The sequence below is a fragment of the Scophthalmus maximus genome, chromosome 13 (assembly GCF_022379125.1).
Source record: "Scophthalmus maximus strain ysfricsl-2021 chromosome 13, ASM2237912v1, whole genome shotgun sequence".
NCBI lineage: Eukaryota > Metazoa > Chordata > Actinopteri > Pleuronectiformes > Scophthalmidae > Scophthalmus > Scophthalmus maximus.
In genome coordinates, this window is record NC_061527.1 from 15,504,308 (window position 1) to 15,527,471 (window position 23,164).

A 23,164-nucleotide genomic window follows, 5' to 3' on the forward strand; every position below is an offset into this window, starting at 1 on the left:
ACTCTGATTTACAGCAAAGTAAACCACAGAGGAGACGCAGCTCAGTCCGTGTGTATTTACAGCTTATTACACTGTCAGTGCGTCAGTGCCTTGAAATCATATTCTATCAAAAGGCTGTTATAGTGCTCTTCAGGTCTGGTCTAAACTTTCAAATCGACCAAATATCTATGAAACGGATAAAAACAAAAACAAAAAGTGAAAACTGAGGAACCTCTGTGCTGCCTGCAACCTGGGGAGAGCAGCTGAACCTCCGCCTACAGAGAACAACACTGGAAATTGAAAATTGCAGAATTCTTTATCATATCCAAGTAAACCTGCTTAGGCCTAAAGAGGTTAAAGTTTCCAATATTGCACATGACAATTGTCAAAATTAGAGAAAAATAACAAAAACTAACAAGAATGTGTGTAAAAAAAATTGTTTTAACCAACTTTCTTCATTTCAGTTTTGATTTGCCTCTCCTGTGGCATTTGGTTTGAATGATGTACAGTATACGTATTGTAGCTCTTTGATTGTGTCATCATCATTTCATGGGCATTAGATTCAAACACCAACATTTGCAGTTGTTGTCCCTGGTGCTTTCTATGACTTGTCTCAGGAATGAAGTAAAGCCAAATAGCAAAACACAATCATAGAATTAATTTATAGTTCTTTTGCTTTATATCTAATCCTTGAGGTGTCAAAGAATGCATGTTTGACTAGCGCAGCAAAACAAGCTCCGGGAAAGGAAGGTCATGACTGCTGCACTCAAGTCAGCAGAAATGTCTTCCACTCAGCAAAATGACTTGGGCTCCGTCCAGAAGAGCGTCTTGTCCTTTTATCGACAATGTCAAACCTAACAGGACAGAGCACGTCGCTCATCACGATGTGCGAGAGAGAACTGATGGAAGCAGAGCCGCCTCCATCTCACCAGCGCTCCACAGAGAACGTGAGGTGGGGAGTGCTGTTTTGTCAAATACATGTACAGAACTGTGAACAGAACTACAAGAATCAAATCAGATGATATTATACAGGGATGAGGAGAAATCGAAAAACACACAACCATCATAATAATGATAATAATTTATGTATTTATTCAGGTAGAAGAAAGGGTCTTTGGCAGTGAAGAACACAGGAGCTGAGGGTGATTGAAGATAACCTTTTTAAAATGCAGTGCTGCACAGAGACAAATGTCCGGGCCAACGGCGAACCAGCTCTCTGTGATATTAACCGAGGAACATTAACCGGTTGCACAAACATGCTGTCATGGCACAATAGAATGACAATGTAGGAGCTGTGGAGAACAACTGAGAGAAATATAAATGAGTGTTAATCTGCCAGCGTGTCTCCATGATGTGGACAGCTGATGAAGTGTTGCTGTGCAACCATGATGGGGTTGGAAATGAGGAGTGTGTGAAGAGGTGTTTGGCTTCTGTGAGTATAATGAGGCAAAGAGTCCCTCAGTGAATATTTCCAAACGCATCACGGTGAAATTAGCGCTGGCTTAAACATGACACTGACTTCGATAGCATTTACTTTCAAAAAACCTCTATCAGCCTCCGACTGGCTTTCTTTTCTGCCCTGAATTTTGTTACAAAAACATATTTTTAAAAAAGGCAACAATTACAAAAACAAATAGTAATTCATTTTGTGAAGAGGGACTAAGCCACTAACAGAGTGGCTCGCTCATTCTTCTGCATTCACATCCCATTGGCACCTCCTGCCAACTGACAAGTGCAACTCTATAATTCATATAATGAAGGGCAAAGAGGTACAAGTATGCATCAGTTTGAGACAATGTGCGTGGTGCTTCCCATTTCAGGAAGACACTTCCTTCATTTCTTCTCCTGTTGTTGTACACCTGTATGGTTTTCCTTTTTTTCTTTTTCAAACAAGCACATGTAAATACAGCAGCACAAATTGCATCTCTACACCCTGAATACAGGGCTGGTAAGGCCGTTCCAACATACGTCGAAGGACTTGTTAAAACCAAGTACGGGGAACCAATCAGAATGCGCACAAAACGCTGCATTCGTCACACAGCTCACAATATGATAGGGGCTTGAACACACTGTGCACACTGTGCACAAGGCAGACACGGCGGGCGAACATGTCCACCAAGGGGAAATAATGACATCACAGCTCCTGTCAATCAGTTCATCAATATCATTCAGATTACTGTCAGAGGTCCATTCGGTCATCGATAAAGGCAAACAGGACTGGAAACTCAGTCCACCTCTCCTCCTCCTCCTCCACCATCCATCTTCTCTTTTTCTGCTCTTGTCACTCTTCCATTAACCAGAAGAGTTATTATTCAGCTACGCAGACGTCACAGGACAATTAGAAGTACATTACAAATGTCAGAATACTGTTGGAGGTCAGGAGTTTGGCCGCTCCCACATGTGCAAAAACCTGTCGCTGTGAAGAGCGGAGGCCATTTGGGGTCGCTGTGTCATTCTGTCACAGGCATCACTAGTCAAAAGCAGAGTCGCACTGGCACAGCAGTCACACTACACATCCGTGTTCTATATTAAGGCTGGACAAAGGGATGGCACTGTTTCAAATAAGAGTCAAGGTGAAGCTCTTTGTAAGTCTCAGAGCTCATTGGGATCCATCAGTCACTTCTTGGACACAGGGATCCTACAGAGCTTCCTCAAGGTCCATTTTGCTTCCACCAAGCCTCCCCCTCAAAAAAAACAAACACTTGAAATCCAGTTCATGCCCTGCGCTGTCCCGGGTGAGTGGTGTAAGGGCAAGCTGCTGGGCCGCGACAGTTCGGTCACAGCGTGACTTTGCTGAGTCTGAGCGAGAGGCTCGAGCGGTGCTGGGTTCGAGGGAGTGTGGAGCTGCAACGGCTGCGCAGCTGGACCGGCCGAGCCGCCGTGCCTCGCACCCGCAGCAGGAAGTCATAGTTGGCCGAAGTGTTCATGGCGTAGAAGACGTTGGCGTTGTCTGGGATCACCAGCTCTGTGAGACAAAGCAGAGGACAAAGACCAGCCATGAGCGCTTGTTGTTACTGCCATTATGCTTCTAGTCAGCAATACACCAGTCACCACGGCTCATTAAGTTTGGAAAAACGGCTGATCGGTGGAATAAATTATAATAATGATTATGATGAGTTGCAAATACAATGTGCTTCATCATAGTTTTGTAGAGTAACTGCAGCAGCCGCTTTTGCTGAACTGTAATCACTATACAGTCTATGAGACACTCAGAATAAACCTACTGTGATGCATATTTGTCTGTCAAACATAAATTAAACAGGTAAGACTGAAATGTATGTAATAGTTCTAACAAACCCAATGTGTTTTAAGTACACAATAACCTGAGGGATGTATTTATAATGAAGAATCCAATTTGAATGTATTGCATATTAGTTAAGCCTATTTGTTGAAATCACATTAAGTTTATCAGATTGTTTAATTATGTGAAATCTGTGTCGTCCATATGGATGGAAATTTGATAAGAAATGAAAATAGATAAATCTTAAATATTAGGCCTAAATATTGTGAGTGAAGATGTCATTTGAGACAAACATTTGGTAAAGGACCTGGTTGAGACCGTGTGAGTGTAACGACTGGAAAGGTGGACATGCATACAAAATGATCACCCAAGACCTTTAAGGATCCCAGAGGATCTAATGAGCTTCAACTCGAAAGTAGAGCCATGTTTTACCTCTCTCCTCAGAGATGACTTGTACCAGCTCGTATCCTTCCTCCGGCTCCACCTCCAGGTTGTGCTTCGCCATTGCTCTAGAAATCACAGCCCGGGTCTTGTCTTGATTGGTCAACTATTTAGAAGACAGGAAGAAAATGTAGTCGTACTGCATTGAACAAAAACAGAGTAAAGTGTGACTCGACACAAACACCCATCCTCACCAGGATGCTCTTATACAGATTCCCGTTGCCCTGCTCCAGACTGACTCTTATGATGCACGCGTCCTGGGCCTGGGTGTTGTACGTCGGGGTTTGGCTCGGGGAGCCAGGAGTCACGGGGGTGAGCGAGGCGGAGCGTCTGTGGGTGCAGGTGGGCCCCGGGAGGGAGGGAGACGCAGGGGTCATGGGGACGCTGGCTGTCGACGAGCTGGTGTCCATGGAGTGGAGTGAATTACAAGAGGAGGATTCCGAAAGCTAAGGAAAGATAATAATGTTAAAAAAAGTTATTCTCACTCAGGGACCCTAAAAATAATTTAAAGCGGTAGTGTTGTGGTTATTGTATAACATTTGTATTGTTGGTTTTGGCTTGGTCTAATTAGAGGGACCTCTCATCACAGTTCTGGAGTTGGTTCATTTTATTATTTTTATAATGACATTTATTTATTTTTAAATTGCATCATCGTGTCTCACAGGTATGTTTTTTTTGCCGAGTTAAGTCAACAATTGAGTCAGGGCTTCATTTTCCTCAACAAAATCATCTAGCATTACGATCAATATGTCAGATTATTATCAGAACCACATTATTCTTAAAAAACACCTTCACCTCAATCTTAACAAAAAGCAGAACTACAAATACAGTTTAATGTGTCAGAAATGTTATAAAGTGACATTGAAGTCTCTTGGTTAAGCAAAAGCAAAGAACTATTTGAAATTATTTTGACTCAATGTCTTATATATATATATATAATAATTTTAGCAATTTAAACTTGTGTTGTGCAGTTGGAAGCTTTGTATATAAAGGTTTCGACTGAACACTATCTTACATTGTTTGTCCTTTTAATTAGTTTTGAGAGCAGGACTCATTAATCATCAGATAAAGACTCTAAATGAACCAGAGTTAGCCCTATAGCGTAATTTTCATCCGTTGCCGGTTCTTAAAGTAGCAACCTAATATCATGATTTATGAACATTAATAATAAATCAATAATGCTGAATGCCATAACCCACCTTGTTTTGTTGAGAGTCAGAGGTGTGAGTCGTGGGCGGAGGGAGACCCTCGCTGTCCGACGGGCTGCTGGAGTCACTGGAGGACACGCTGACAGAGTCCATGCTCTCCCCTGAGCTGCCAGTGGGAGGCGATCGCGGCGTCTCTCTGACCGGAGAACTGGCTGAATTATAGTCTGTCCCAAGGAACAGCCTGAGAAGTGGAGGGAGGGAGTTATCAGAGAATAGAATAAATAGGTCACAGCACCGAAGTGCTTGAATATGACAGTGTGAAGAGTGCAGTGTTTACAGGTCTGAGCCGATTTCAGACTCAATATCACCCATGCAAACTGATAACATTCATTTTCTGTACTCACAGGCTGAGTCTCTTCGCCATGCTCTTTCGCGGCTTGAGGGAAGTTGGACTACTGTCACCAAGGCCTTCAATCTCACAGGACAAACCGTAGCTGCAAGAAAGAGCATCAAGGATAAACCTTAAACATTGTGAAACATCACCAAATCATGGAAGGGGGGACAAAAAAAGAGAACGTCAAAGAGGAGGAACGAAAGCGGGAGAGAAAAGGGTGAGAGCAACGGGCACAATAGATCAGTGGGGAGTAAAGACGTGACATAAGAACAGCAGGGAGAAGCAAGGAGAAAGCAGAGAAAGAAGCTGCCATTATTTTCTTAACAACGGGCCCAACAGACCATGACCCCGTACACTAATTTGCTTGTTATCTAAAGGATAACGGTGCGTGAGTATTCTGTACCTCTCCTCCTCACTGAGCTGAGGATGGCTCTTAAACCAGCGCAGGAAAGTTGATTCCGGAGTCAGACAGTAGCTGTTGCACGCCGACTGCAGCAGCTTGATCTGAGCGATCACCTCAAACTCCTGCAGAGACGGAGAGGAAGGTCACCAATGTGCGACGAGCCCGAGCTCATCGTGTGACAACTGTCATGGTGTGTACTCATGTCAGACGAGGCGTCTGCGGCTCAACTCACCCTGCGTCTCTTCTCAAAGTTGATCAGAGCACCCTGCGGAGGACACAAAGAGCACGCTGTCAGACCCTGAACGTCACAGACCAGCGGCTGCCTGGACAAACGGCATTAGGTGGACCACTCCATAAATGGTTCGTCAGAATCCCTCACGCACTCACGGTAACTCAACCCCCAGTTTCTGACGGCGGTTACTCTCAGATCTGCACAGTTGTGCAAACTCGCAGGCACACGCGCTCAAATATCGAAACACACACGAGTGCAAGCAGGCACACATACAGTCAGCAGGTGTTACGGATTTTCTTTTATTTCTTTTTACCTCTACTAGGTCAGGCAGGGCTGTATCCAACATGGTTAGGTCGGTAAGAAAAGTCCCCAAGTATGGTATTGTTCCCTGCATTGCTCCCTGTAAAGAAAGAGTTATGTCATTACTTTTAACAACCAAGTAAATTCCCTGAGATGCCACAATAAAGTCAGAGATTTATTTACACTGTGGTCCTCGCAGCTGGCAAGGCGGGCTTGTGAAATACAACACAGGGCTTAATGCAAGTACAGCACAAAGTGCATTGAGTAAACAATGTGAAGCATGTGGCTTCATGGCTAGAGCTCACTTTGCAGCACATTGCTTTGGAGGAATGTGTTGTTCAAATTTACAAAGCTCCGTTTTAGCTGCCTTTGAAAAGATTCGTCTGGCACGGCTTGTCAAAGCTCCTAGTCAGCCGCTCTTGGTCTCACCATCTCCCTCTGCAGCAGCAGTCTCTTGTGGGTGCGTTTCTGGTGCTCCTTGGCGCAGCTCTCCAGACTGGCAAACTTTGAGGTGCCTTCCTGCGGAGCAAGCAGAAAAATAGCTTCAATGCTCCAGATTCCAGCTGGTGAACAGGGGAATGTTTCCAGGACCGCCAGGTTCCCACATCAACACACTTTGAAACTGTGATTCTTGCAGAAGATACTGACTTTACTCTTTACTCATTCGTACGTTCACACAGGTTCCTCAGGAATGGTATAGCAGAGGAAGTGAGAACTCACCCTCATGAGTAGCTCTCTGCTGGTCAGGTAGTTGTTGTGGTCCGAAAAAATGTCCGACAGTTCCTCAAATGTCTGCATGCTGTCTCTGCGTCAAGCACAGATTCGTGTTAGGTTATGATATTGTGCACGGCAGCTAAAACGCTAGTGGACAATAAACACTGAGACGACCCTGCTGATGCCCACCGAGATTATCTGCATAGTTCAGAAATTGGAGGCTTACTTGTGCACACAGGCCCATGCTCTTTTCAGCCTGTACAGAGGATTGGACTGCAGCGCGGACACGATGGCTCGCAGAGACGAGAAGTTCTTGCGTATTCGACACTCCTGTTAAAAGAAAACCGGTCAGTCCGAACTTCACTCTTATTTTAGCAAGATCTTTCATATTCATTTGTGTGAATGTCTCGGTGTTCCCGCCAACCTGGGCAATGTCTATCCAGCGCTGGATGACCCGTGCTCTGACGTGCGGTCGGATCTGTTTGTGTTTCAGCACCGTGCTGACCACGCAGGCCGCCACGGCGTTGAACTGGGTGATGGTGGCTCGGATGGTGGGGGCACTGTGCTTGTTGTGCTTCTTATCCCTCTGCGACCAGATCGAGCCCAGGCAGTGGTGGGGCACAACCTTTTTAAACAGCAGCTGGAGCAGAAGAACAGGCGGATGTTAGGATGACATCACTGCGTAAATGTAACCTGCGTAATCTGTTACCCTCCTCCAACACGACACACACTAACACACGCTGCCAAGCCAAGCCAACCCCTCCACTTACTGCATCCATGTAGGTCAGCTGCTCAGCCACCAGGTCTGCATCAAATGAGAGGAAGTCCTCCTGCACCTCAATCTCCACTTCCTCCTCTTCCCCCAGGCAGAAAGAACTGTTGCCGTGGAAACCAGCTAAAGGCAGGTAAACAGGGTTGAGGTGAAATTAGATATTTTAAAAGGGAAACACGAAATAAAACCTTATAAAAAGTCGCTTTGTTAGTTACCATCAGTGTCATCCATGCTGGCCTGACTCTGCAGCTGCTCCAGCAGACCCTCTGCCCGCCTGAGAGCCTCTGAGCCGGGCAGGGCCTTGCGCAGGTAGTCCATCAGCCTGTGGAGACTGGGGTAGTCAGGAGGCTCCTGGAAGTCTTCGGGACACTGGTCCAGCCAGGCACGCAGGATGGAGGCCAAGGCACTGTGGAGACAACAAGGGAGCAGGTGAGATATGTCGGCAATATCCGCTGAAAGCAGAGGTAAAATGTTATGTATAGAAAGCTGTTCATATGGAAATAATGGAACTGGATCTCACGTTCTGATGGCTCCCGTGGTTTCAGAGCCTCGGCATTTGTCTGTGCCTTGCTCGTTTTCCTCCATGCATCCGTAGCTGCAGCAGAGAATGAGGAGAACGCTTATTTTCAAATGGACAGTCACCACATTATTTTTAGGCTTCGTGAAACACCTCACTCCCGCCTACCTGCCCAGCAGGAGCTGCAGCACGGTCTGCGTGCAGGTGAAGGCTCTGTAGGTGGACAGGAAGATGGAGGTGTAGGTGAGGTCGTTGTCTCCGAACGCCGTCAACAACGTCTCCACCAGACGCTCCAGTGTTCCGGCACGGATGCTGCGGATTTTGCAGGTCTCCAGTTGGCTCACCGTGTGGCCGGGAGGCAGACGATCCCCCTCCGCCTAAACACACATTTTTTGAAAAACACTGTGAGCTAATGGGGTGGGGGTGGGGGGGTTAGAAGCATGTAGTTCATCTATAAAATCATTCTCACGATGTGCAAGGTTGCCTTTTTTGACATCTGAGAACAGGTAAACTCCAAACTGTTAAACAATGGAGTGAGACAATTCAATAGAAGATAAAAAAGACGAGGGGGTGGGTGGGGGCAGAAACAGTGCGGACGTCTGTGACCTATATCTAATTCTGATTTGTCCAGATGTGTCCGACTATTATACTTTGTCTGCAGGGGAATACACAGAGTGGCACAGAGAGAGAGAGAGAGAGAGAGAGAGAGACCGTGGTGAAGTTAGCTCACTCCAACAGGAAACGCTCCAATCTGCTTTTAATCACAGCGGGCCCCTCCTCCTCCTCCTCCTCCTCAGTCCCTCCAGACAGCGAGGAGGACCGCGGCCGAGCCAAGTTCTCCCGACAAACCCCCCTGATAACGGCTCAGCTCGCACAAGAAACGGGATCATTTATCTCTGTGCGGTGACTCACTGCACGGTCCCACCGAGGTAGAAGTTGCAAAAAAAAAATCACAACTCACTGATTTGGCATCCAAATCCAGTGATGACTACACACACTGTAAACAATACGCAGGGTGTAGGCCTATAATCCCGCTGATTGTAACTGCTGTTATTCACTGACAATTGGCTGTTTGGAGTAAATATACTAATGGGACTGCTCTCTGTTCTACTCAACGGACCGTGCTGCTGTAGAAAGTAGCCATGTTGCTTTAATTAGCTCTCGTACAGTTTGCAGCCCATGTCGTTGTCAATACACCAGTGCAGTCGTTAAAAGCCTGTTTTTCTTTTTTCACGTGCCAATCCCCACCCCACACGTCGAGCACCGGGAGGCTTAAGGAACCCGAGAAGGATCCAGATTTCCCTCGTAAACAAAAGGAAAACACCCATATATCTGACTTGTAATTTCTGTTTCACTGGGTCCACGCATCCTTGTAGTTGTTACTGAGTATAATGCGTCTAATTGGCCGTTCTACGTAGTATAATAATATGCTGTATAACATCTTATTATGCTGACATAAACAGCGCAGTGGAGGAAGCAGTAATGCCTCATATGCACTGAGAGAAAAAAAAGCACAACTCAAGGAAAAGCCTTTAATACCCCCCCTCCCTTTTTGTCATACCAGCATTTCATAAAACAGTCCTGTACAAAGGAAACGAGCAGTTTTGTTGGCAGCCGGAAGAGTCAGGAAATCACATGCTTTGGCTGAACAGCCCAGGTCTGGTGGAACTGTTGATTTTCAGCAAGCAACTCAAAGGTGTTGTCTAAACTGAGAGATTTATAGCTCAAACGTTAAAACAATATCAGCCCCGGCGGAGCACAATGCCAAGAGACGCCCCACGGCTGAGAGACACAGTGTGTTTAAAACAATAGAGATACGGGGTTTTTTCTTCTGTTGTTGAGCTCACACAACTCAATGGGTTGTTTCATAAACCAGCCACACATGATAAATTCCACATTAGAGACTGTTCCACTTGAGAAAAACATCCGGGGCTTTGCATTTTCTTTGTTCCACCACAACAGGTCGAGAAAGTGGAGGGAAAAAAAAAGTAAAAGTTATGTCTAATCTGGTTCGCTGAGGGTCTGGAGCTTGACTCGAATCCTCCGGCAGACGTCAGACGGGTCTACTCACCCCCAGCCATCTCGCTCCCTTGTTGGCCGCCTGCTGAATCTGAACCCTCTTCAGCGTCACATTGTAGATGGCTCCTTCCTCAACTTCCTCCCCCCAGTCCTGCACCGAGCTCTGCGAGGAGAGAGGGAAAACATATTCAGTCACCTCCAGAGGAGAGGAGAGCGCTCACGGTCACAGGTTTCAAAGCTTTCTGCAAATGGCCGCGCGTTGCAGAGCTAACTGCCACTGCAACTGTCAGTCTGATGGGGATGTTGGAAACCTTTTTGGGGAAAGCAGATGTAGGAAAGAGAAAAAACAAAAGGAACACAACCACAGCACTCACACAAACTAGGAGGAGAAGGACTGAGATGCAGTAAAACATCAAGAATGACCGAGTCCCCAACCCCCACCAAAGCAGCTTGCCAGGCCTCCCTCCCTCCCTCCCTCCCTCCCCATCTTTACTCCCTCTTTTATTCCCTATCCATCTCTTTCACTGTGTCTCTCTGGAGTCAGAGAGCTGGGCGGATTTTTCCTGGAGCTCAGAGAAACTTGAGATAAGAGCCAGAGTGCTCAAACAAAACCCCGTCCTTGTGAAATCTGCGTCACTTTTTCCTCCGTGTTGATGTGTCTTTGTCTGTTTGTCTGCCTAATTACACTCTCCAAGAGAGCTTGATTACCAATCTGTGTCTCGAGAGCCCTCAACCACACTGAAATCAGCTTGTCAGACTAAATGGATTTTGCGCTCGCAGCCATGGACCCACATGTAGAGTGTCTGTCTCCGGTTGTAAATCACGACGAGGCACAAGCAAACGGAGGGAAGCAGAGCGAAATCAAAATACAAAACTCTAGAGAGAGAGGGAGGGAGAGAGCGAGAGCAAACGGAGGCCGGGTTCTGCTGAGACATCAACATACGGAGACAAAAACAGAGGCAGGGAGACAGCGGAGGAGAGGGACTAGCCAAACAGAAACACCACGCTTGCAGTATTACGGCCAAGTCCACACACACACACACACACTCACACACCCACATGCACACAGGCAGCATCGGCCAAGATCACTCTCACTTGTCCCCACTTTCATTTACGCAGCTCAACGGCAGAGTCCAAGCTATTGCCCAAACAGAAAGGATGCCAGAAAAGAGGTCAGGGGTCAAAGTCGCCGCTAACAGGCTCAGTGGACGGTGCTGGAGGCGGGAGGCACTCGGCCACGACTGGACCGTGTTTGGGTTTGAACAGAAACATGTGGTGCAGGAATGAAAAGGAAGCCCCTCCAACGGACAGCACAAATACATAAAGGAAGAGGAGGGGTTTAAAGGAGGATTTCAACTGGCTTTGGCAGATTAAATCAGCAAGCATGTCTTCGCCGTTGCACGCCAGACGCTGCATTTGTCTGAAACGCGTCCACGTGCCCCGTCCCATAACCCCCTTTCTTAGCATCCTGTCGTATGGTCAGCAACATGTCTCTCACTTTGGATGCCGCTGCCGCCGCTGGCTGCCGGCTGGATGGCTGGCGCAGGGACAGATAAATACATCAGTGCGTGAGTCATGCAGTCCACACACTCCCAAAACAATAGCGGGAGGTCTCGGTGCTGGCCGGCGCAGGCTGCTGAGTTCACAGTCGGCACACACAGCCTGCGTTCTGTCAGCCACTGAGCTGGAGAGGTTTTTCAGAGGAAGGGTTTGAAAAAGAAAAAAAAAAAAACCTCTGCTCACTTTGTGCACCGAGTTTAGGTTCCATGAGCTCGGAAACCAAAACAGTCTGTCCCATATCTTCTATGGGCCCGTCAGAAACAACACAGAGGGGTCGGGGGTGAGTTTGCGGAGAGAGGACATCATATCAAATGACTCTGTGCGAGGTGTAAACAGGAGATGAGCTGTTTACTCTGTTATAACTTGGACCCTTCCACAGGAGATGCTCCAAAAAGAGTGCACACGGAGGACACAGAGGAGAACACAGGGGCGAACAGGCCCCTATCTCAGCTCATCTGCCTATCAGCCCATCAGCTGTGTGTGAAACAATACTCCCCAGATAACAACAGCAGTGGAGTGGAGTCTCTGGCGCTGATCTGTTGGCTTTTGTGCTTTTCTCGGCTGGACGCAGCTGGGACCCGTGGAGAGACGGCGATGGCCCCGGGGCCTGCTCAATTGTTCCCTGTCTATTTTCACTGTGGGACCCCAGACAAAAGTTTTCATATCCACCGTCAGGGAGGGGAGACTCCGATCCAGTTCATACGCTGGTGGAGCAGAGCAGTGGATTTGTTTTTTGTTTTTTTTTAACTGTTGCCCACATTTTTAAACTTTGCGCACCACCATTACAATGTGGGTTAACCTACATTTAAAAGCTGGCTAAAATAATTAAAACTCAATGTTCCACTGTTCCCCTCCTCCTCTTCCCCCTTTATCCTCTACTTTCCCAAGCCTGCACACAGCCCCCCCCCCTCCTTTCTCTCCCCCATTCCCTCTTGAAGCCCCCTCCCTCTCCCCCTCTCTTCAAAAAAACCCAAAACAAAACAACCCCACAGACCCCACAACAGAGCACACAGGGTGGAAAACCACGAGTTTTTTCTTTTTCTCCGTTTTGGTTCATTTTCTTTACCATTTTAGTTTTCCAGGCGAACTTCATGGTGAGCGTTTCTCTCATGGTCCGGGGACAGCATCAGAGCTTGGAAATAATCCGTCAAGGAGAGAAGCAGACTCTGTTTCCTGTGAGGTCCTCGCTGTGTAAGAAGTGTGTCCACCGGCACCGCCACACACACACACACACACACACACACCACGTTGGTCCGCTCCGCTCCAAGCGCCAGGTCCTCCTCTCTGTCTGTCGGTGGGCTCTCCCCTCTTCTACTGGGACGACGGATCTCCTCCCCTCGCTCATAACAGTCCGGTCCAAACTCCTCCTCTTCTCCTTCGGCCTTCCACAGACTTCCAGCGGACTGACAACAACGTGCGCGCAATGACGCGGAGCTGGGATTTGTTTGCGCAATATACTGAGGAATCATAAATGTCTTCCCATGGAAGATGTTCTAGCCCAAACTAGTCATTCCAGCATTTGGTACGAATAGTTCAAAACGGAATAATGATTTTACAAAAGAAGATTAACTTCATTACAGATTTATTTTATTGTGATGTTGCTGTTGTTTTATTTATTTTTTCTATTCATAACCATTTTTAGGAGGACTTTTTTTGTCTTGAAATTAAATGGACACAAATCCTTGTGATATGCACTTTTATAAAAAGTTTATCATGATTCAAAATATGAAATTGAGCTTTCATTTTTTTTGGTAAAGTAAATGTTCCTTCTTTTTCTTTATGGCGTGGGAGTTGTCTGGTTGCATTCCTTCAGTCGTGTGCTGTCTTGAAACAGGACGATCCCTGGCTTCCCTGATGCCCTAAGAAACGAATTATTTTATGACTTTGGAAAGTTTTTTTCTCATTTCACTTTACTTTATTTTAGTTTTGGGATTTTCTCTTTAAATATAGGTTCTCATTTTGTCTCATATCTGTCTCAAACCAATATGACATGTTCAATAAAAGTGAGATTGACCAATATGGGCATTTGGGGGCCGATAGGGCTATATCGGCCGATAATATATATATAGTATATATATATATATATTTCTAAATTCCAACAATGTAAAAATTTATGTAAAACTTGAGTTAAGAAAATAAACACATTTTAACGTAAATCTAAAATAAATATTCTGTTGAACAAAAGTTTTCATATCAGGACATATTGGCAACCATAAATTCCGATACTGAAATTTCTGTGAAAGGCTCATAATGGTAAATGGACTGTATTTATGTAGTGCTTTTCTAGTCATATAGACCCCTCAAAGCCCTTTACAGGAAAGTCACATCCACAGATTCACACAGCGCTGCTATTCACCGCGATTTCCTTGATGTATTGATAATAATGATTTATTATCATTCATACACATTCATACACTGCTGGAAGAGCCGACAGAGGCAATTTAGGGCTAAGTGTCTTGCCCAAGGGCACACCGGCTTGCAGACCGGCGGTAGCTGGGATCGACCTCGAACGACTCTCCCTCCTGAGCCACAGCCCCCACGGCCCATGGCCCATGTTATCGGTATATTGGTCAGGCTCTCCTGAAGAAATATCATCTGAGCATGATTCTGATAGAACAGATGTCCAACAAAATACAGTGTTGTCATTCTGTGTTAAAATGCATGCTAAAATTGATCTGAGTGGAAAAAAAGAGGCTTCAACAGCCTGAGTTAAAGTCTTTTCAGTGAAAATCTTGTTTTGTTCCCCACTTTATTTGACTGTGAAAAGCAATTTTGCTGTGATTATGCCCCGTCTCTGACTGAGAGGATAACGTGATGTGCTGCGGAACCTATAGCCATCTTGTGTGTCAGGCAGCTGCGGCCTGTGACAATACAAGGAAGGCTGTAGATGCCGTCACCAGCACTGTGCATTGTCGGTGACAGGAGAGGAGAATAGACTGAGTGTATGAGAACGGGCAACACTGTTCCTCTGTGAATGCGCCTGCACATGTACTCACTTCTCAGACAGTGCACTTGTGTGAATAAAGGGGAAGATATGAATCAAGCACCCACTTTGTGTGTGTGTGTGTGTGTGTGGGGGGGGGGGGTCTTTTTGTACAAAGTTGTATCATAAACATATATCAACTGTGAACAAGCAGTGGTTCATAAATTTACAAGTCAAGTTAGTCAGCTGATCAAATGCCAAATGCAACGCCAGGAGGAGACAATAAGAACTTTATGATATTCGCTGTTGTCTGGATCAGTGGGAGACCTGCTGTCATCCCCTTTTTGTGTGTGTGTGTGTGTGTACGTGAGAGGCCTACCCACTCTTCTTGCTCCCATAACACCAACACGTAACTCCAACGTCACACTCAGCGTCACCGAATGTCACACACACACACACACACACACACACACACAAGGTGGTCTCTCTTGACATCATCACTCTCTCCCAGCTTTGGGAGGGAGCCAGGGAAGCCTTTTCTCAGTCAGTGATCAAACTGTATGTTTTATCAGTTTCCCCTCTTGCTGACAGTTCATCGTGATGTACTGTACATCTGGCCGGGCTCCAGTTCCCAGGCCAAACTGCCCCGGTGTCCACCGGGGTCTCCGGAGGTCTGGGAAGCCCAGAGGGGCAGTGGGAAGGTTTCGGCCCCACGCGACCTCCAGCTCTGCCCCGGGGCGGTTGGAGTGTTGGTCTCACTGTGGGAGTGATGTCATATCTCAGTGGAAACAAGAAGCCCGACTAATGTGACGGCTGCTGCTCCGTCTGACGGACGGGCAGCTGAGTGCACTCTGAACTTGAGTTGTCAAGTCGAGTATCATCATTGCTAGAAGAAATATTCAGATCCTAAAGTCAAAGTAGTAACACCACAATGTAAAAATACTCCATTATAGGTCTTGCATTCATTCAAATGTTGTAAAATAAAAGTACAAAACTAGCATTACATAATGTACTTTAAGTTAAAAAACACTCGTTAACTAAAGAGGACCCTGTCATATTATTAAATATCATTGCAGTGAGTAATAACTGATTCATTAACATTAATAAGAAACATTTGAATGTTGAATCTTGTCTAAGTTGATAATTCTTAACAGTTTGGTGATCTATTCCAACAATTAATCACTTTCCATGCCAAAAATATATATTCATTATTAAATATAATTTGATGTAACACATAATCAATAATATAGGTTATTATAGGTGTCAAAAAAACAGTCTTTCTCTATGAAATGTTATGGACAAGTACAAGCAGTAGTGGCATCTTCATGTTTCTATGTTTGAGAGGCTAATAAATAATGCAAAGGATATTTAGGCACTACAGTAGAGGACAATCCATATTCCAAGTTTTCCTTCCTCTTAGAAGACTAATGACGCAATCACACTTAGGAAAGCCCTTGATGTGGATAGAGCACATTACGTCATTACTGGACTTCCTAGACAGGCTCTTAATTCTCCCTGCTCGACGACGTCCGAACCAGGCAGCCATAGCACATGCACAAAAGGGGACAAAAACAGGAGGAGCACTGCTCGCTCTGTTATTGCACCAATGTGGGGAAAAACGCACATTCCAGGAAATCTCCCACTTCCTGCCTGCAGCCTCCTGACTCCAGCGAGGCTGCTGTCCTCATACCTGACTGGCTGTGGAGCCTCTCTGGCCTGGAGCAGGGTCATGAAAGCAGACCAATGAGAAGACGGAGGAGAGAAGAAGAGAGGAGAGGAGAGGAGGAGAGGGAAAAGGGGACTGCTGAGAGCTGGAGAAGATCACAAGACTGGAAAAAACAAAACTGAACCACAAGCACACAGAGGACACCAAATGAGAGGGTCTTGAGTCGCATGTTTAATGTCTCAGTGTTTACATCGGAGATAAGAAGGTCGTGTGGGGAAGAAAGCGTGGGACACCATTGAGATTAACTTGAAAGGACACTATCTCTGCTGTGAGTGAGCGCGGGAGAGACAGGGGAGAGTTCACAGCACAGTCAGAAACTGAGAGGATCCATGCTGGCTGAAAGACAAGCGTGATGCAACGGGGCCATCTTGTACTGGGCTTCCAGAGAAGGAGTGATTTCACAATTTCAGAGCAGAGGAGAAAAAAACGCACTGCTCTTCCTCTCTGCTGGAGACCCGATCATTTCATCCAGCAAGAGGAGTATCAGCTGTGACAGCAGCAAAACTCTCCCCGATGGAAAGATCCAAAAATAGCAATCATCTTTTCTGCAACGATATCCAAACCAAATCATGTCAGTGTACCTCCACAATCCTTCTCTGTCTTCTCGTGCTATTATTTCTGACACATTTGAAGAGCTGTCTGAGGGTTAAGACTTGGATTTAGGGTTTAGCTTAGAATTAGGTTATGGTAATGTGTGCTTTATGTGAAGTGTCCTCCCAAAGATAGAAGTGTGTGCGTGCATGCATGCGTGTGTGTGCATGCGTGCGTGTGTGTCTGCGTGTGTGTGTGTGTGTGTGAAATGTAAATGTACTTATCACACTTGCATTTCACAGCGTGTTGTTTTTGTGTGGTCGGCGGTTCGGTGTTTCCAAAGCATACTGCCCAGTAGAGGGCAGAGTTCATGAACCGCTGGGTTTATCCAGAGTCAGCAGAGAGGTTTGATCCAGACCAGGCCAAAGCAGCGGGAAAAACACGAGAGGGTTGGATTTATGTTGCAGGGTCAGGGTGATCTGCCGTAACTCACTGAACCAAACCGTGAGACAATGAAAGCAGCTTCAACAGGTCGTTTAGGGGCAGTGAGTGAAGCAGCGGCCATGCCCTCAGTAGTAACAACAATGAAAGCAGAGATGCATAAGGACACGTTGGGTCATCTCTCCTGATACACACAGCTGCATTTTCTTTTTCTCTTTCTCTTTATCTGTCTCTTCCTCGGCCAACTGAGCCCTTTGTTCAAACAGCCACATTAAAGCTCTGCCTCCCTCTCTCTGCTCTTATGTCATGTCTCTGCTCCTCAGATCCATTGTCCTGGCTGCTGTCGAGCTCTCTCTCTCACCCCCTCTCTCTCTCTGTGTGTGTGTGTGTGTGTGTGTGGACGGGTGACATCATTCGTTTCCAGTAAAGTCCTGAACTGCAGACAGAGACCCCTCCTCCTCCTCGGCACTTCACATCAAGACCAAAATCACTACACATTTCCTTGAAACGTGTCGTTAAATTCAAGTTTCATTTTGTATCAAATCTACCATATCTTGCTTAGTCTGCATTAAAATGATGTAACAGGCAGGTTTTTTTTCCTCTTCCTTTTTCAACAACAGCCTCCATATGGATTCAGCTGGTCCGTTGCTCCCAAGGATAATCCACTCAAAGGTGGTTTCAGGTGTCTCTGCATTTCGAAGAGTTACCAGCACAGACAACACAAACACAGCCCCTCTACTCCCATGGGGCCCCAACCCTGACCCCCTCCAGATCTAAGCCCCGCTAAGCCTTGAATGAATCGGTCTGGACTGGCTCAGTTGTCTGTCTGACCCCTCCCCAGCTAATGAGAGCTGGACCATCTGTTGCCCAATTGTGCCCCTTAACTTTTCACATACTGTACGCAAAACAAAAACAACACATACCACCAGCGCAGCCGGTTAATGCACCGGTCCCAATGTGGCCTCGCCAAAACACTGAAATCACAGCAGGGAACGACAAAGGAGACTTTCAACTTCATCACGTCAGAATACACAGAGTAACAGAGTTTGTGACTTTGTGAAACAGTTTGTTCTGCCTGGACTGTGAGACAGAACTGTGTCCCTTCATCCCATGTCACACGTCAGAAGTTATGTTGTTGTTGAAGTGAAGTGGGAAGCATGTGCATTGTAGGAAACGAAACTGCGTAAACGATGCACACTGCAACACACACGCCAGAGCTGCTTAAAAAGAAAAAGAGGCAGTAGCACAAAAACAAGCGTACACAGTACACTTGTTGCCATAACACCGATAATATAATATATTTTCTCTGCCAAAACAATATGTTGTGTAGAAGTTATCTAGATGTTAACAGAGATCTTGAAAACGAACCTCCTCCCCTGACACCTCCCACACCCTAACTACTCTTATTGTTCCTTATACCTGGTCTTCTGCACTTTGTCATGTCGAAAAGATCTAGCACTTAGTTCTAGATTCACCATCTTACTGTACGTTTAACTGAGACAAATGCAGGATATCGCTCCTGTTCTGAAGTTAGATCTTTTTTTTCTGTGTGTATCTGAGCGTTTGAACTGAGCAGAGTTATTATAGTTAGTAAACTGCTGACTCCAAGATTTTGTGAGTGCTGACCGCTCATATTAATAACTGGACACCAGCTTCACACACACACACACACACACACACACACACACACACACACACACACACAAACACACATGCGCGCGCACACACACACGCACACACACACACACACACACACACACACACACACACACAAACACACACAGCACAAACACACAGCACAATGCCAGCCTGATCCTAGTCAGGCGTCCTGGATAATACTGCATGCCCTCCCTGAGTGGGAAAGGGAACAGAGATATTTTGTGTGGGGCACACACACACACACACACACACACACACGCGCACACACACACACAGAGACCACCACAAAGTACACACCCATTACCATATGGTGTGGTGCGTTTCTGCCCCAGTTGAGCAAGCTGCTCCTGTATTGTTGTTGCTCTGGGATGGACGTTCGTGTGACAGGGACAATGCCCGTGGTATTGACTTTTCACACCATCCCATTATGTGACCTAATTAGGCCCAAGATCACAATTATATGGACCTCCACAGAGCTGCAGGCGACCAGACGACTTGACACGCTGGGGGTCACCCAAGTGTGCAAACACCATCTTAAGTGGTCGCCCCAATGGAAGGAGGACCGAGACCTGGATTCTGGAGAAAAGTGAGTGAAGTATATAACTGTCTCTGCAGCTGTGGGTTGTATTGTCAATGCTTACCACTCTTTCCATTTCTTCTTCACTTGCCAGAGGTAAACCAGCTGTTGTGAAATGTACTAATATGTGATTGAGCATTACTGACACCTGAAATATTACATCAATCAAAATTAAAATAACAAACAAAACTGGACAGGACAGAACTTGTCTCAGCCGGAATGAATGAATCACAAACTGTCGAAATCGTTGTCAAGTCATCAAAACACATGACGAGCAGAAAACGGACTGGAAACACTGAGACGTCACAGAGCATCCGCCTGAAACGTGCACTTCTCTGCTCAAAAGGACAAGAAAGGGGAAGGAGGAGTGCTAACTCAGCTCTGTGACTTTTTTCAATGGAAAACACGCCATCATCGAAATTCTCTTCATCCCCCCCTTCCTTTGTCCCTGTTTTCCCTGCATAAAGTCACTTCTGCATTTCCAGAGAATTGGGTTATTGAACTGCCCTGCTGGCTGTCGTGAGCCAGCGCGTGAGGGATGGGTAAACATTACCCAGCAGTGGAGTTTGTCTAATTGATCAACCAGCGCTTCATTACACTGTCGAATGCTGCCGACTTCAAAATGCAGCTAGAGCAGCAAAGTGTACTGCGATAGGCCGCTGAGACGTGTGTGTGTGTGTGTGTGCAGTCGTTCACACTCTCACTTCTGTTCAAGTGGGTTCAAACCCGGTCATATCCTTTGTCTTTCCTTCTTGTGACACGTCCTCCAATGTCAGAATAAAACAAGTTTATTTTGAACATCTCAGTTTATTGTATGTTATGTCACACACACTATGTTTTTATGGCTTTGTCTTGCTTCAGCAATTGTAAAAAAAAAAAAAAAATAATGTGTCCCTTCACTTGTGTGTTCATGTTGGAGACTCCATGTCCTCAGTGGACTGTTGATAATGACTGACACCTCAGCACTCCTCCCTCGTCCCGGACCTGAACTGTGGACCTGACAGCCTCTGTGACTGCACACTACTGATTACAGAGAGGTAATGACTCCAGCCTCGGCCTTTATGACTGGCACGGTTTCATAACCTTTTGCAGATCTGCAGGAATTCGGTGGAGAGGGAACACATGGAAGCAGTAAAGGCAAAGTCTTCGACCTCTTAGGCGGCCAGGCCAGCTGATGGACTTAGACAACAAGGCATGCAGCGGGTCGTGCAATTATTGCTTTTCACGTGAAGAATGGTGCAGTTTGTGTTAAGAGATAATGTTCTCTGCTGCAAACAGCAGGACACAAGTAGTTGTCAACACATAAACGCTTCAATTTTCTTCATTATGTCACAGAGGGTAAAATTCACATAAGTCTATGGAAGGTATTTCCATATAAGCGGCTGTGAGGACAATCACAACCCAACACTGTGAAAACACTCGCATGGAATTCACTTCTGGCACGCAGCGTTGATGAATGCGTGATACTCTTTGGCTACAAGCGGCCAGAGACTGTGAGAGTCTGCGAGCCAACCTCCAGTCTTCTTACCCCTCCAAAACAATTGGCGGAAGCGGTGCTGCGAGACGGGAGGACGCGTCCGCCAGGATGCCAGATAGGCAGCGAGGGAGGATGACTTCCCAACATTCAAAACACAATACATTGCAGTGGCAGTCATGTGACGGAAACCTACGTAGATGAGCTGTTACCAATAAATCCACTGCTTTTTAAAAAGTTACGCTTATTTTCGCTGACACTATAATGGGGTATCGAGGAAATATATTAATCCCTGATATGTTGCCTCAGACCAGACTCCTTTTTTTAGACCTCAATTTCACGACACATTTCTCAACACCAAATGAAATTTCACTTTGACCTTGACATTGCAAGTGAGCACAGGGAAACTTTTAGCCACTATAAGATGGAATAGGATGCAGTTGTTTCTATGGTGATCACACTGATGCGGGGAACCTGCAAACTCACAGATGAATCAATGTGTGCAGCATTTCTTTTTTTCCTGCTCTACTTTTTCCCTCACACATACTGTATTTAGGTTGTTAGGGATCCCGAAGTAAAGTGAGTAATGGCCTTTCTGTGAATTGTGAACAGTCAGCAACACACACACACACACACAGAGAGAGAGCCACCAATAAGCGGTAGTTGCAGTGAATTTGAATCACTGCCTTTCACAAGAGGTCAGCTGTCGTCTGTGCCTCCAAAGGTTACTGTCTACTTTGCATAATTGCTGTGAGTTGTCAAGTTATTGCATAAAATTTCACTGAGTAGAGGTCAAGCAGAGGAACTGCGGGGAAAGAAATGGGACAATCGCTGATCTCTGAGTCGGGCAAATTGAAAAGTTGCGGGCGTATTTGATTTGGTTTTGAAATGACCATCTTTTTTTGGAAAGAAAAAGCTGTTAGCTGAGCATGGGGCCACCAGCAAGGCCAGAACTGCTGAATCCAGAGCAGCCACAGATTTGTTTTCATTTTCTCTCAAGAAACGGACCTTGAAGGAGGTACAAACAGAAACTCCCTGCGCGTCACTCAACCTTTCGGTGTTTGTACCGCCAAGCTTTGTTTCACTATCTCAGTCTTCCCAACACTTTACTCCCCATTCCCATCCTTGAATCCATCAAAACCAGGACCACAAAATATCCCTGCAACACCTCACTCCAAACAACAGATGGCACAGGAAGGCAGTTCATGCGAAAGGCCAACATCCGCCAGGCTGTTTAACCAGACTGGAACAACCTGTGCCTCGCAGAAATAAACACAGACTCCGACAAACAGGCACAATTAATTCTTGCCGTGCACTGTACTGACCCAGTGTCGTGGGCTGCTCTCCGGGTAGCGAGGCTGGTACCTCTGCAGGGCGACCCCTCCTTCCCCCTCCAGCAGCAAGGTGCAGTCCAGGTCGGGACAGTGGTGGTGGGGACTCGCGGGCCAAGGCATGAGGGTGGCCAGAGGGTAGTGGGAGATCATGCTGACCGCTTGGATCAGCGGCAGGGATGACAGGGACGGCAGGACATACTCCAGTTTGGACAGCAGGGTGGATGGAGAGGGCTTGGGTGGAATGTGAAGAAACGTGGAGCTCTTGAGGTGGTTTTCAAGTTCAGGTTTTTCTTCAGAATGAAGTAGACTCCCTGTGTTGGTCACCTCCTCCTCTCTCCTCAGTCTGGTCATTAACTGTCTGGTCTTCAGCCCCGGACACAAATGACAACTCTCCTCTCAAGTTGTCCACCTCAGTCTTCTCCCTTCCTGTTTCTCTCCCTCCACTTGTCCTCCCACCGTGTGCAGTTTCACTGTTTCCCTTTTCCTTTCTTTCCCTCTCAGCACGCGTGGAGCTCAGCTCTAACCAACAGCTCTCAACCACATGAGTGATTAAAGTCTATTGTCTCTGTCTTTCTCTGCCCCCCCTCCTTCTCTCCCTCACCCCCTACATTCATCCCAGCCAGAGGGGGGAGGAGTCATGCGTTGGTGGCCCTACCCCCTTAAAACAAAAAAAACTGCCCTCGGACTAAAGAGAGTTTGACTGTGGAAGAATGTGAAGAAAAACGAAAGAAAGACAGGAAAGCTGAGATGAAGAAGAGGATGTTGCAGAGGAGTTTCTA

The 23,164-nt window shown here is 46.3% G+C and overlaps 1 protein-coding gene across 2 annotated transcripts; it reads right to left on the reverse strand.

The window, feature by feature from the left end:
• Positions 1–1,048: 1,048 nt before the first annotated feature.
• Positions 1,049–22,958, reverse strand: rgl1 (ral guanine nucleotide dissociation stimulator-like 1). Of its 2 annotated transcripts, none has more exons than XM_047336817.1 (18): positions 22,377–22,958; positions 10,213–10,323; positions 8,310–8,518; positions 8,145–8,219; positions 7,840–8,030; positions 7,623–7,747; positions 7,277–7,492; positions 7,079–7,182; positions 6,859–6,943; positions 6,568–6,657; positions 6,152–6,238; positions 5,839–5,871; positions 5,607–5,728; positions 5,214–5,303; positions 4,861–5,050; positions 3,856–4,107; positions 3,653–3,767; positions 1,049–2,944 (listed from the first exon to the last, which is right to left on the reverse strand). In XM_047336817.1, the coding sequence occupies exons 1-18, from the start codon at positions 22,734–22,736 to the stop codon at positions 2,757–2,759; spliced, it is 2,643 nt and encodes an 880-aa protein (XP_047192773.1). In that variant the 5' UTR covers positions 22,737–22,958; the 3' UTR covers positions 1,049–2,756. The 2 variants fall into 2 exon arrangements, with proteins under 2 accessions (XP_047192773.1, XP_047192774.1); XM_047336818.1 differs by lacking the exon at positions 22,377–22,958 and adding an exon at positions 12,787–13,026.
• Between the last annotated feature and the right edge of the window lie 206 nt (positions 22,959–23,164).

What these genes read in the sequence shown, in the direction of transcription:
- rgl1 (XM_047336817.1), bottom strand. Translation starts at nt 22,736, where the DNA reads ATGACCAGACTGAGGAGAGAGGAGGAGGTGACCAACACAGGGAGTCTA. An exon ending in GCAGAGAGCTACTCATGAGG is followed by an intron (nt 6,658 to 6,858) that starts GTGAGTTCTCAC and finishes CTTGCTCCGCAG; the next exon opens with GAAGGCACCTCAAAGTTTGC. An exon ending in AGTCATCTCTGAGGAGAGAG is followed by an intron (nt 2,945 to 3,652) that starts GTAAAACATGGC and finishes TTTGTCTCACAG; the next exon opens with AGCTGGTGATCCCAGACAAC.